Here is a 12,726-nt window from a genome sequence, read left to right as displayed (position 1 = left end):
GCTTGGTCTTTATTCCTTGGGGCATAGGAGAATGAGGGGTGATCTTACAGAATTTTATAAAATCATGAGGGGCATAGATTAGGTGGATGGTAGCGTCTTTTCCCCAGGGTAGGGGAGTCCAAAACTAGGGGGCATAGATTTAGGGTGAGAGGGGAAAGATTTAAAAAGGACCTGAGGGTCAACCTTTTCATGCAGAAGGTGTTGAGTAAATGGAATATACTCACCAGAGGAAGTTGTTGAGGCAGGTACAATTGTATCATTTAAGAAGCACTTGGATAGGTACATCAGACCAGGGCCTCAGAGGGATATGGGCAGAAAGCAGGAAATTGGGACTAGATGTGTGGGCACTGTGGTTGGCATGGGCTGGTTGCGCCAAAGGGCCTGTATCTGTGCTGTATTGCTCTATGACTCTATCATACTCTATCATAGAGTAAAAGGAGGAATTAATGGCAGCTTGTAAAGCAATAATCATGGAGGATTTTAATCTTCATATAGACTGGGAAAAAGTAGCCTAGATGAAGAGTTCAAGGACATCTTTTGCAGAAAGTTTCTTAGAACAACATGTTCCACAGGTAACCAGATAGCAAGTTGGGTACTTGAGCTGCTTCTGTGCAATGGATACAGAATTCATTGAGGACTTTATCGTGAGGGGCCCTGAGGCAACTGCGTCATAATTCAATGTTCATTTATTATGGCATGAAAGCAAAGCTAGCTGAAGTGAACTAGCAAATTAGCTTAAAGGATCAGTCAATCAAGATGAAGTGGCAGATCTTTGGAGAATGAGGTAAAGCTAGTCAAAAAATGTAAAACAGAGAGCAAGAATTTACTTAAGCAAGTAGAAAATTAACAAAGGTCCCCAAGGAAGTGAGTCTGGGGAATTACAAATAGAATCATAGAGTCATAGAGCTCTACAGCATAGAAATGGGCCCTTTGGCACAACTCGTCCATGCCGACCATGATGCCTATCTATGCTAATCACATTTGCCTGCAGTAAGATATCTTTATTAGTCACATGTACATCGAAACACACAGTGAAATGCATCTTTTGCGTAGAGTGTTCTGGGGGCAGCCCACAAATGTTGCCACGCTTCTGGCGCCAGCATAGAATGCCAACAACTTCCTAACCCGTACATCTTTGGAATGTGGGAGGAAACCGGAGCACCCGGAGGAAAGCCACGCAGATACACGGGGAGAACGTACAAACTCCTTACAGACAGTGGCCAGAATTGAACCCGGGTCGCTGGCGTTGTAATAACATTACACAGGCCTGTATCCCTCCACTTCTTTCCTCTCCAAGTCCCTGTCCAAATGCCTTTAAAATGTTATAATTGTATCTCCCTCCACCACCTCCTATTGACAGGCTTGTTCCAGATAACCACCTCTCATTTTGTGAAAAACCTGCCCCCTCAGATCTCCTTTAAGTTTCTCCCCCTGCCTTAAATCTAAGCCCTCTAGTTTTAGAGTACCTTACACTGGGAAAAACACTGTGACTATCTCTACAAGGTCACTCCTCAGTCTCCCGTGCTCCAGTGAGAACAAACCAACTTACCCAATATCTCCTTGTAACTAAAGCCCTCCATTCCAAGCAACAGGACTGAGACAGGGTCTTGACTCGAAACAGTGACAACTCCTTCCCATCCACAGATGCTGTTCCACCAGCTGAGTTCCTCCAGCAAGTTTTCTGTTGCTCCAGAATCCAGCATCTGCAGTCTCTTCTGTCTCCATCTATGTAAATTAATTCTCAGCTGGCTGAAAAAAGTGAAACAAGTGTTCTCTGCGAACTGCAACAATGCTGGTTCATCACAGATATTGGAAAATAGTACTATGATTCGCATTTAATGGATTAAAATACTGATCAAGTCTCTCTTAATCCTTAGCATTACAACGCCAGTGACCCAGTTAAAATACTGATCAAGTCTCTCTTAGTCCTTAGCATAATGATATTACAACGCCAGAAACCCAGGTTCAATTCCAGCCGCTGTCTGTAAGGAGCTTGTACGTTCTCCCCGTGTCTGCGTGGGTTTCCTCCGGGTGCTCCAGTTTCCTCCCACATGCCAAAGGCGTACGGGTTAGGAAGTTGTGGGCATGCTATGTTGGTACCGGAAGTGTGGCGACACTTGCGGGCTGCCCCCAGAACACTCTACGCGAAGATGCATTTCACTGTGTGTTTCAATGTACATGTGACTAATAAAGATATCTTGTCTTATCTTTAAAATACTGATCAAGTTCTCTATCAGCTCTGCCACTTTAAAATGATAGAGGTTGGTTATGGGCCATTTTGCTTAGTTTTGGATGGATGACAGTCCCACGCCAGCCTGTGAGTTATTTTGAAGTCAAACACCGACTAGCCTAAAGAGATGGGCTGAATGGCCTCTTCCCCTGTTGTCATCGCGCTGCCAGCAGCCGCACCGCTGCAGCGCACAGCCTGTCGGGAGTTGTAGTCTCCTCCGCCCGTCTCGCCAGCCATCCGGGCGGAAGTACGGCACCGGAAAAACTACAAGTCCCAGGAGCCCGCACAAAGGAAGCCGCCGTCAGCCTGGGTGGTTTCCATGACGACGCGGCGACAACAACATGGCGTGGCTGCCCGGGTGAGCGAGTTGGCGGCGTCCCTTCCCGCCGGCGCGGCAGCGGCGAGGCTCGGAGGGGGAGAGGGGGCTGCGGGCGGTCGGGGATGGACGAGGAGAGCCTGCAGGAGCTGTACTCGTGGGTGGACACCCTGCAGCTGTCCAGGGCCAAGCGCAACCTCGCCCGGGACTTCAGCGACGGAGGTGAACCGGCTCCCTCGACCCCTGACCCAGGCTCCTCCACCCCAAAACACCTCTGCTTCCCCCCTTGACCTCAACCCCTGACCCAGGCTCCTGAACCCCAAAACACCTCTGTCCCCCTTTGACTTCGACCCCTGATCCAGGCTCCTGCACCCCAAAACACCTGTCCCCCTTGACCTCGACCCCTGACCCAGGATCCTGAACCCCAAAACACCTGTCCCCCTTTGACTTCGACCCCTGATCCAGGCTCCTGCACCCCAAAACACCTCTGTCCCCCTTGACCTCGACCCCTGACCCAGGATCCTGCACCCCAAAACACCTGTCCCCCTTGACCTGGACCCCTGACCCAGGTTCCTGCACCCCAAACACCCTCTGAACCCTGCTCCTCAACCCTTGAATTAGGACCCCACACCCTCTGTCCCTTGATCGCGAACCCTGACTCAAGTTCCTGCACCCCAAAACACCTTCTGCTCCTTGACCTGGCTCCTGGAGCCCTAACCCAGGCACTGGCACCTCACATAACCTTTGTCCCTTGATTCGGCTCCCACACCCCCACATATCCTCTCCCCTCTGACCCAGGATCCTTGACCCCTGACCCAGGCTCCCGCAGCCCCACACACCCTTTGCCGTGACCCAGCTTTTGCATCCCCACATACCATCTGCCACTTGACCTGTCCCTATACCCCCCTGTACCCTATGCCCCCTGGCCCATGATCCTTTACTCCTGACCAAGGTCTGGTCCAGGCTTCTGCACACTCTATCCTATACTATCTTCCCCCACATCCCTTCATCCCAAAACACACTCACATACCCTCTGCCCCTTGATCTAGACCCCTCGATCCCTTAACCAGGCTCCTACAACCACCAGTGCCCCCCCCCCCCCCCCCCCACACACACACACACACACACACTCCCTCTGCCCCTTGATCCATATACTTCAACTGCTGATCCCGGTTCCCACACCCGCCCCCTCCACCACCCATCAGACTCTCTGCCTCTTAATCCAGCTCCTGCATCCTCACAAATATTCTATGCCCCTGACCCAGGCTCCTCGACCCCTGACCAAGGTCCTGGCCCAGGCTCCTGCATTCTCCCCCATACCTCCTACCCCAACTTCCCTGCATTTCCTCACAACCACAGGTTTCCCTTTAATCTATGATGGTTTTTACATATTCCCACCCCTCTTGGTGTTCTCTAAAAATATTTCAGCTTTCCCCCCCCACCACCACTTTGTTGGAATTGTAGATATAGATCAATTCGAGGTATGGGCGAGGAAGTTGCATATGGAATTTAATCCAGACAAGTGTGACATGTTGCACTTTGGGAAGTCAAGTGTAAGGGGAATGAATACAGTAAATGGCAGGACCCTTAGGTGCATTGATATACAGAAGGATCTTGGGGTGCAACACACAAAGGACTGGAGGAACTCAGTGGGTCAGGCAGCATCTATGGAGGGAAATGTAGAGTTGATGTTTTGGGTTACCACTGAGTTCCTCCAGTCCTTTGTGTGTTTCTCCAGATTTCTAGCATCTGCAGTCTCTTGTGTCTCCATCTTGGAGTGCCTGTTCATAGGTCCCTGAAAGCAGCAACACAAGTAGATAGGGCGGTAAAGAAGGTGTACGACATACCTGCCTTCATCAGTTGGAGTATTGAGTATGAAAGTTGGCAAGTCATGTTGCAGCTCTATAAAACTTGGAGTGACAGAGGCAAAGGGGCAACCTGATAGAAGTATATAAAATGATGAGAGGCATGGACAGGGTAGATAGAGTCTTTTTCCCAGGGTGGTAATGTCAAATACCAGACGGCATAGGTTTAAGGTGCGAGGAAGAAAGTTTGAAGGGGATTTACCTGGAAAGTTTTTTACACAGAGAAAGGTTGCCTGGGGCACGCTGCCAGGGGAACTGGTGGAAGCAGATACAACAACAACATTGATGAGGCATTTAGACAGGCACATGAATAGACAGGGAATGGAGGAATAGGGATCATGTGCAAGCAGAAGGGATTAGTTTAATGTTGTATCACGGTCAGCACAAACATAGTGGGCCGAAGGGCCTGTTCCTGTGCTGTACTGTTCTGTGTTCTATGTCCTTTTTTCTCCAGGCTGTTTTCACAATGTTTGTGTTATTGGTGATGAGATATAATTTCAATGGTGACAATGGGTTACCCCACTTCAGTATTTTGGATGCGAAAGAATGGTTCTATTGAAATATACCATTGATAATAGGAGCACACTTTAAGTGACAGAATAACTTTGAAATTTTATTCACCTTTGTTGAAACAAGCTCATTCACATCAATATTTTAAAAACTTCTGAGGGAAAAACTTGGACTGACATGACAGTATTGTTAAGGGTAGCTCTCTAAATACACAAACCCCAGCTGACTTGACTGCACTCCTCACTATAACCCATCTGTTTCTCAGGCTGTAGCTTGAATTGAGAGGCTTACATAAGTGCCATAAAGTTTATATGATATAAGATTAGATCAAACTATATGACTATTATTCTCCTTTGTCGGTGCAATTTGTTGCAAAAGTTCAAATTCAAGTTTATTGTTGTCATAGGTACAGTATACATACATGTGGTAGAACAGTACATTACAAGACGAGGACAAACATAAGTTAATATAAATTTAAATTAACAGATTACACGTAACTTACTCATGTACAAAGTAAACAACAAAATAAACGTACGACACGAGGGCAAGATTGAGAGAGAGATATAGCCTGAAGTAGTGTTAAGGTTTTTCAGGTCCGTTCCAGAACCTAATGGCAGTGGGGAAGAACCTGTTGTTGAACCTTGAAGTGTGGGTCTTCAGGCTCCTGCACCTCCTGTCTGATGACAGCATCAAGAAGAGGGCACGGCCCGGCTGGTGGGGGCTCATGATGATGGATGCTGCCAACCTGAGACGTTGCCTCTTGTAGATGGCCTTGATAGTGGGGGGAGAGCTGTACCCATGTGCAGTCTGACCTAGACTTGCAGGCCAGACCATACAAATGAATGGAAAAGGAAAACAAAATAGCAACCAAAAATGGAGACACAAAAAATTCTGCAGATTGGTATTGGTATTGGTTTATTATAGTCACTTGTACCGAGGTACATAGAAAAACATGTCTTACAAACTGATCGTACAGGTCAATTCATTACACAGTGCAGTTACGTTGAGTTAGTACAGAGTACATTGACGTAGTACAGGTAAAAACAGTAACAGTACAGAGTAAAGTGTCACAGCTACAGAGAAAGTGCAGTGCAATAAGGTGCAAGGTCACAACAAGGTAGATCGTGAGGTCATAGTCCATCTCATTGTATAAGGGAACCGTTCAATAGTCTTATCACAGTGGGGTAGAAGCTGTCCTTAAGTCTGGTGGTACGTGCCCTCAGGGTCCTGTATCTTCTACGTGATGGAAGAGGAGAGGAGAGAGAATGTCCCGGGTGGGTGGGGTCTTTGATTATGCTGGCTGCTTCACCAAGACAACGAGAAGTAAAGACAGAGTCCAAGGACGGGAGGCTGGTGTCTGTGATGCACTGGGCTGTGTCCACAACTCTCTGCAGCTTCTTGCTGTCCTGGGCAGAGCAGTTGCCATACCAAGCCGTGGTACATCCAGATAGGATGCTTTCTATGGTGCATTGGTAAAAGTTGGTGAGAGTCAAAGGGGACAAACCAAATTTCTTTAGCCTCCTGAGGAAGTAGAGGCGCTGGTGAGCTTTCTTGGCCATGGCATCTACGTGATTTGACCAGGACAGGCTGTTGGTGATGTTCACTCCCAGGAACTTGAAGCTCTCAACCCTCTCGACCTCAGCACCATTGATGTAGACAGGTGCATGTACACCGCCTCCCTTTCCTGAAGTTAATGAGCAACTCTTTTGTTTTGCTGACATTGAGGGAAAGGTTGTTGTCATGACACCATTCCACTAAGCTCTCTATCTCCTTCTTGTACCCCGACATCATTATTTGAGATATGGCCTACTACGGTAGTATCATCTGCAAACTTGTAGATGGAGTTGGGGCAGAATCTGGCCACATAGTCATGAGTATATAAGGAGTAGAGTAGATGGCTGAGGACGCAGTCTTGTGGGGCACTAGTGTTGAGGATAATCATGCTGGAAGAGGAGGAATGTCCTTTGTGCAGGAGTGTAATGGAGACCACCAGGTCATTAGTAAACCAGTTCAATTCAGTTCAGGTGAACAGCTAGGTGCTCCTAGCCGAAGATTGCTAGGGCAGTCTCTGTAAGGAAAAATACTACATGACTGCTGCCTCTGAATGTCTGCACTCATGGAAGCCTGTGGTGTAGGCAAAAGTTTGTACAAGATCTGCCTGCTCCTATGAGCTGAAGGAAAGGTGGATGAGGTCTTTTTTTGTAAAAAGGGTTTGGGTGCAGTGAACAGCGATGTGGCGAAAATTGGTAAAAACTTCCTCAAATGATTCCTGAGGATGGGAAGCTACGATTGATTTTGTCCTTCATGGACAAACCAGAATGAGGCTGCATCTGAGATGATGGATTTCACTGAGGACAAAGAATACAACTTGAGTGTTAGCCCTTTCAGTAGTTTGGTTTCAAGGGTTAAACAATGGTCAGTTTCATATCAGTGAGGGTGAAAATCAGGATTGAGATTAATTTATCATTTGGAGCAGTTTTGGGCCAGGAGAAAAAGGTATTAGCAGAAATAAAAGTGCTGTCAAAAAGTTAGCTGTCAAATTTCCTGATGAGCTCTGAGAAGCCTAGAAGTGGGCATATTATTGTTGTATTGTGAGTTAAGCCAATTTTGAACTGTACCTCATCTCTTTTTTTTGAAAATGTACAAAGAAATTTCTCAGTCATAACATCTAGAATTCATTGGTTGAATAGGTTATGGAAGAAGATTCAGTGATGGCTTTCAAATTTTCCCTGGATGCACACTTGAAAGTAAAAAGCTTGCAGGGCTGTGGGAAAGAGAAAAGGAATGATTAGAGTTCTTTCTAAGTGCCAGCGCAAGAATGATGGGCTAAAAGATCTTTTGTGTGGGATGGTTCTGTGATCCTGTTGCTCCAACTGTGCAAAACAGTGTGAAAGTGTGTGAACAATCATAGAAAGCTTTGGGTGGAAGATTGTAACTAAGATTTAGTCTCAGCAATGATGAAAGACCAGCATGGTATTTCCAAATCAGGTTGGTATTTGACCTGGAGAGAACCTATTGATAGTGTTATTCCAATGTATCTGTTGCCCTTGTCCACCTTGGTGATAGAGGAATTTGGAGGTGCTTTCAGTATAGTCTGGATGAGTAACTGCATGCATTTTACAGATGATACACAGTACAGCCATTGTGTACCAGTGTGGAGCTAATGAATGTTCAGAGTGGTAGATGGGACTATTTTATCCTGGATATTAAAATAAGGCAGAAGGAAGTCCTAGGGCCAACCATCCTCAACTGCTTCGTCAATGACCTTCCTTCCTTCAAAAGACCTGGGCTGATAGGTGGTAAGTAATATTCAGACCACACATGCCAAGCAATGATGATATCCAAGAGAAAATACAGCTATCATCCCCTGACATTCAATGACATTATCATCACTGAATCCCCCACTATCAATACCCTGGGTATTACCATTGACCAGAAATTGAACTGGAGTAGCCTTATACAAATGTGACTACAAGATCAAGTCACAGGTTAGGAACCCTGAGGCGAGTAACTCGCCTCCTGACTCCCCAAACCCTGTCCACCATCTACAAGGCTCAAGCCAGGAGTGTGATGGAACACTCTCCACTTGCCTGGATGAGTGCAACTTCAACAACACTCAAGATGCTCAACACCATCAGGACATCGAGGCCCATTTAATAAGCACCCCCTCCACAACCTTTCACTCACTCTACCACCAATGCACAATAGCAGCAGTTTCTTCCATCTTGGTGCAGCAACTCACTGAGCACCTTCTAAACCCATGGTCTTGATCAGCCAGAAGGATGGGAACACCATCACCTAGAAGTTGCCCTCCAAACCACACACCACTCTGACTTGGAAATATATCGCCGTTACTTCACCGTCACTGGGTCAAAATCCTGTAACTCCCTCCCTAACAGCACTCTTGGGTGTACCCACACCTCAAGGACTGCAGCGGTTCAAGAAGGCAGCTCACCACCACCTTCTCAAGGGCAGCTCAGGATAGGCGTTTAAATGCTGGCTCAACCTGCGAAGCTCACATCCCGTGAATGAATGAAAAGAATCAGATTTGTGTGTCGCATTGAATCACAAAATGATACAGCTGAGAACAGGGCATTCAGCCCATTGTACATGTACCTTATGTGACATATGAAGTCTACATTCTGACAGTAGTACAATTGCTGTCATAGCTGTCACTGTTGGATGTTGTGTCAAGGTTTAAAGATCGTACGGATAACATGAGATGCTTTAATTATACATTATGGGTGAGTTCAGGTGAAATAAGAATTTCTTACATTCGTGTACTATTACTCCATAGAAGGAAGCCATTTGGAACACCATGTCCATACTGGCTGATTGTCATTCATCCATACCATCCTATCCGCCCACAAGTTGCCCACAGCCTGCAACTTAAGTCCTCATCCAATGTTCTTTTGAAACTCCAAACTGACTTGTCCTCCAGCCTTATCGGTAGTGAATTCCAGATCATAATTACTCTGTACAATAAAACAACATTATATCCCACTGTGCCTTCTCTCCACTTTTAAATCTGTGTTCTTCTTGAACCACCTCAGTACTTGAGTTGTGGGTACACCCAAAAGTGCTGTTAGGAAGGGAGTTATAGGATTTTGACCCAGTGACGGTGAAGGAACGGCGATATATTTCCAAGTCAGAGTGGTGTGTGGCTCGGAGGGCAACTTCTAGGTGGTGGTGTTCCCATGCTTTTGCTGCCCTTGTCCTTCTGGCTGATAAAGGTCATGGGTTTAGAAGGTGCTTGATGAGTTGCTACAGTGCACCCCGTAGATGGTAGGTTTGTTTTTACACGGAGAGTGGTGGGTACCTGGAATGCACTGCCAGGGGTTATGGTAGAGGCTGATACAATACCAACATTTAAAAGACTCTTAAATGGAGTTAAAAAATGTAGGGTTATGGGCTGTGTAGGACGGAAGGGTTAGATTGAACGTGGGGTAGGTTTATTTAGGTCGGCACAACATCTTGGGCCGAAGGGCCCATACTGTGCTGTACTGTTCCATTTTCTGTGTTCTATGTTCTTGAACAATCTGTTGATGAAAACATCTTCACTCTATTTATATTGCACACCTCGATAAAATCTCCCATCAACCTTCTTTGCTCCTAGGAACATAAGGACACATGAAAATAGGAGCAGGAGAACGCCATGTAGCCCCTCAGGCCTACCCTGGCCTTCAATGTGTTCATGCTGATCTGCCCAAGGCCTCATCTCCTATTCCAATTTCCCATTACTCTCAATTCCCCGTGATCTTTCAAAAAATATATCTACTTCCTTTCAGTTACCCCCAGTGATCTGGCTTCCATAATCCTCCAGGGCAGAGAATTCCAGAGATTCACCACCCTCTGTGAGAAGTAGATCCTACACATTTCAGTTTTAAATAACCACCCCATAATCTTGTAACTGTACCCCTCGTTCAAAATTCTCAGTCCTAGAGAGATACAGCACACCCCACCGGGTCCACACGGACCATCAAGCACCCATCTTTTTGTTACACTAATCCTACCCTAACTCATTTTATTCTCCCCATATTTCCATCAACCGTCTTTACATCTACCCTGTCTGGTTCCCTCAGGATCCTATATAAAATCACCCCTCATTCTTCTAAACATTAAGGAATATAGATCTCATTTCTTTTAGCTGTGCTCATAGGACAACCTCTCATCCCAGAAATTAGCCCAGTGAATTTGGTGGGCCGAAGGGCCTGTTTTGTGCTGTATGGTTCTATGGAATCTTTTTTGGATTGTCTCCAATGCCAGTGTATCCTTTTTTAAATAAGGGGACCAAACTGTGCAATTTACGCCATGTGTGGTCTCACCAGTAACCTGTACAGTTGTAACAGTACTTCCCTATTTCTAAACTCAAACCCACTTGCAATAACAGCCAATATTCCATTTGCCCTTCAAACCACTTGCTGCACCTCCCTATGAACCTTTTGCGATTCTTGCACACCTAGATCTCTTGTACTTCGCTCATCTACAATCTCTCTCCATTTAGATAATAGTCTGCCTTTAGATTCCCCTTAACAAAGCACATGATGTCAGCGTTTCCCACGTGAAACTCCATTTGACAGGTTTTTACCCAATCACTCAACCTATCTATTCTCATCACAACATGCCCTCCCAACTGTTTTTGTGTCTTTCACAAACTTGGATAGCCTCCAGATCAGTAATATAAACCAGGAATAATTTAGGGCCAAGAACTAATCCTCTGTGAACTCCAAGAGTTATACCCTTCCAGCTTGACAAATACCTGTTTATGCCAACTGTCTTCAATGCGATAACTAAACTTCAATCCATGCTAACACTAATGAATCAGAAACAGAAGCAGGTTTATTATCACTGAAATATATGTTGTGAGATTTGTTGTTTTGCGGCAGCAGTACAGTGCAAAGACATAAAATTACTATAAATTACAAAATAAGTAAATAGTGCAAAGAAAGGAATAATGAAGTAGTGTTCATGGACCGTTCAGAAATCTGACTGTGGAGGGGAAGAAGCTGTTCTGAAAACATTGAGTGTGGGGCTTCAGGCTCCTGTACCTCCTCCCCAATTGTAGTAATGAAAAGAGGCATGTCCTGGATGGTGAAGGTCTTAAAAAATGATGGATGCTGCCTTCTTGAGGCACCACCTCTTGAAGATGTCCTCGAAGGTTGGGAGGGTTGTGCCCACGATGGAGCTGACTGAGTCTACAACCCTCTGCAGCCTCTTGGGATCCTGTGCATTGGAGCCTCCATACCAGGCTGTGATGCAACCAGTCAGAATGCTCTGCACCGTACATCTATAGAAATTTGCAAGTGAATAATTGGACAAAACAGCAGATGGATCACCATATCTATGAAAGCGCAGCCTGGTTTATGAATGAAAGACTTTGGGAGGGCAGGAAATAAAATTATAATTTCAGTATGTCTTCTGTGTTGTGTATCTAGAGGAACAAGTGGGTTTTGTGCTGGTGATAGGAATTTGTTAGCACCGTGGAGGTATTTTTCTATCTTCATCCTGAAATTCTTTTTGCTTTGATTCCAGTCTTAATTGCTGAAGTGGTGAAATTTCATTTTCCTAAGATGGTTGAAATGCACAACTATACTCCAGCCAGCTCAACACAGCAGAAGTTAAGCAACTGGGCTCATCTGAACAGGTAACATGTTAATGCCACCAAGTAATGCACAAGATATAGTGCCTCCAGTGGGAATAGTTTAATAGAGCAGTTGGTATGTGTTATTTTATCCCCTTTTCAACCCCACCTCCATGTCTCATTAAACCTTGCTGAGTTTACAGTCTTGATTTATTTTATCGATAGGTGAGTTAAGTCAAAGTGGAGCTTATTGTCATATGCACAAGTACATGTGTGCACAGGTGCAATGAAAAACTTAGTTGCAGCAGCATCACAGGTACATAACATCAGATAAGCAGCATTCACAAGAAAAACATAAAGTTAACATAAATTATACAAAATTTTTACAACACAATTAGAACAAAAAATGTCTATTTAAGTGCAAAGTGACCAAAATGGTCATGGTGTTGCTAAACTGGCATGATTAGGGTTTTGCTGGTTGGTTCAAGACCAGAGTGGTTGAAGGGAAGTAGCTGTTCTTGAATCTGGTGGTGTGGGACTTCAGGCTTCTGTACCCCCTGCCCGATGGTAGCTGTGAGAAGATGGCATGGCCCGGATGGTGGGGATCTTTGATGGTGGATGTTGCCTTCTTGATGCAGCGCCTCCTGTAGATACTATCGATGGTGGGGAGGGATGTGCCCGTGATGTATTGGGCAGAGACCACTACTCTCTGCAGTTTCTTATC

The 12,726-nt window shown here is 45.6% G+C and overlaps 1 protein-coding gene across 1 annotated transcript in view; it reads left to right on the top strand.

Annotated features, from left to right (window-relative positions):
* The first annotated feature begins 2,598 nt into the window (after window positions 1–2,598).
* LOC127567528 (sperm flagellar protein 1-like) overlaps window positions 2,599–12,726 on the top strand; it is a 79,241-nt gene continuing 69,113 nt past the window's right edge. The window contains exons 1-2 of the mRNA XM_052010539.1: window positions 2,599–2,768; window positions 11,954–12,065. Of these exons, the coding sequence (XP_051866499.1) occupies window positions 2,672–2,768; window positions 11,954–12,065 (209 nt within the window). The 5' untranslated portion in view covers window positions 2,599–2,671. The remainder of the gene's footprint in view (window positions 2,769–11,953; window positions 12,066–12,726) is intronic.

Source organism: Pristis pectinata, chromosome 2 (assembly GCF_009764475.1).
Source record: "Pristis pectinata isolate sPriPec2 chromosome 2, sPriPec2.1.pri, whole genome shotgun sequence".
NCBI lineage: Eukaryota > Metazoa > Chordata > Chondrichthyes > Rhinopristiformes > Pristidae > Pristis > Pristis pectinata.
Note: the sequence above shows the minus strand (reverse complement) of the source record. Positions and strands in the feature narration are given on the sequence as shown.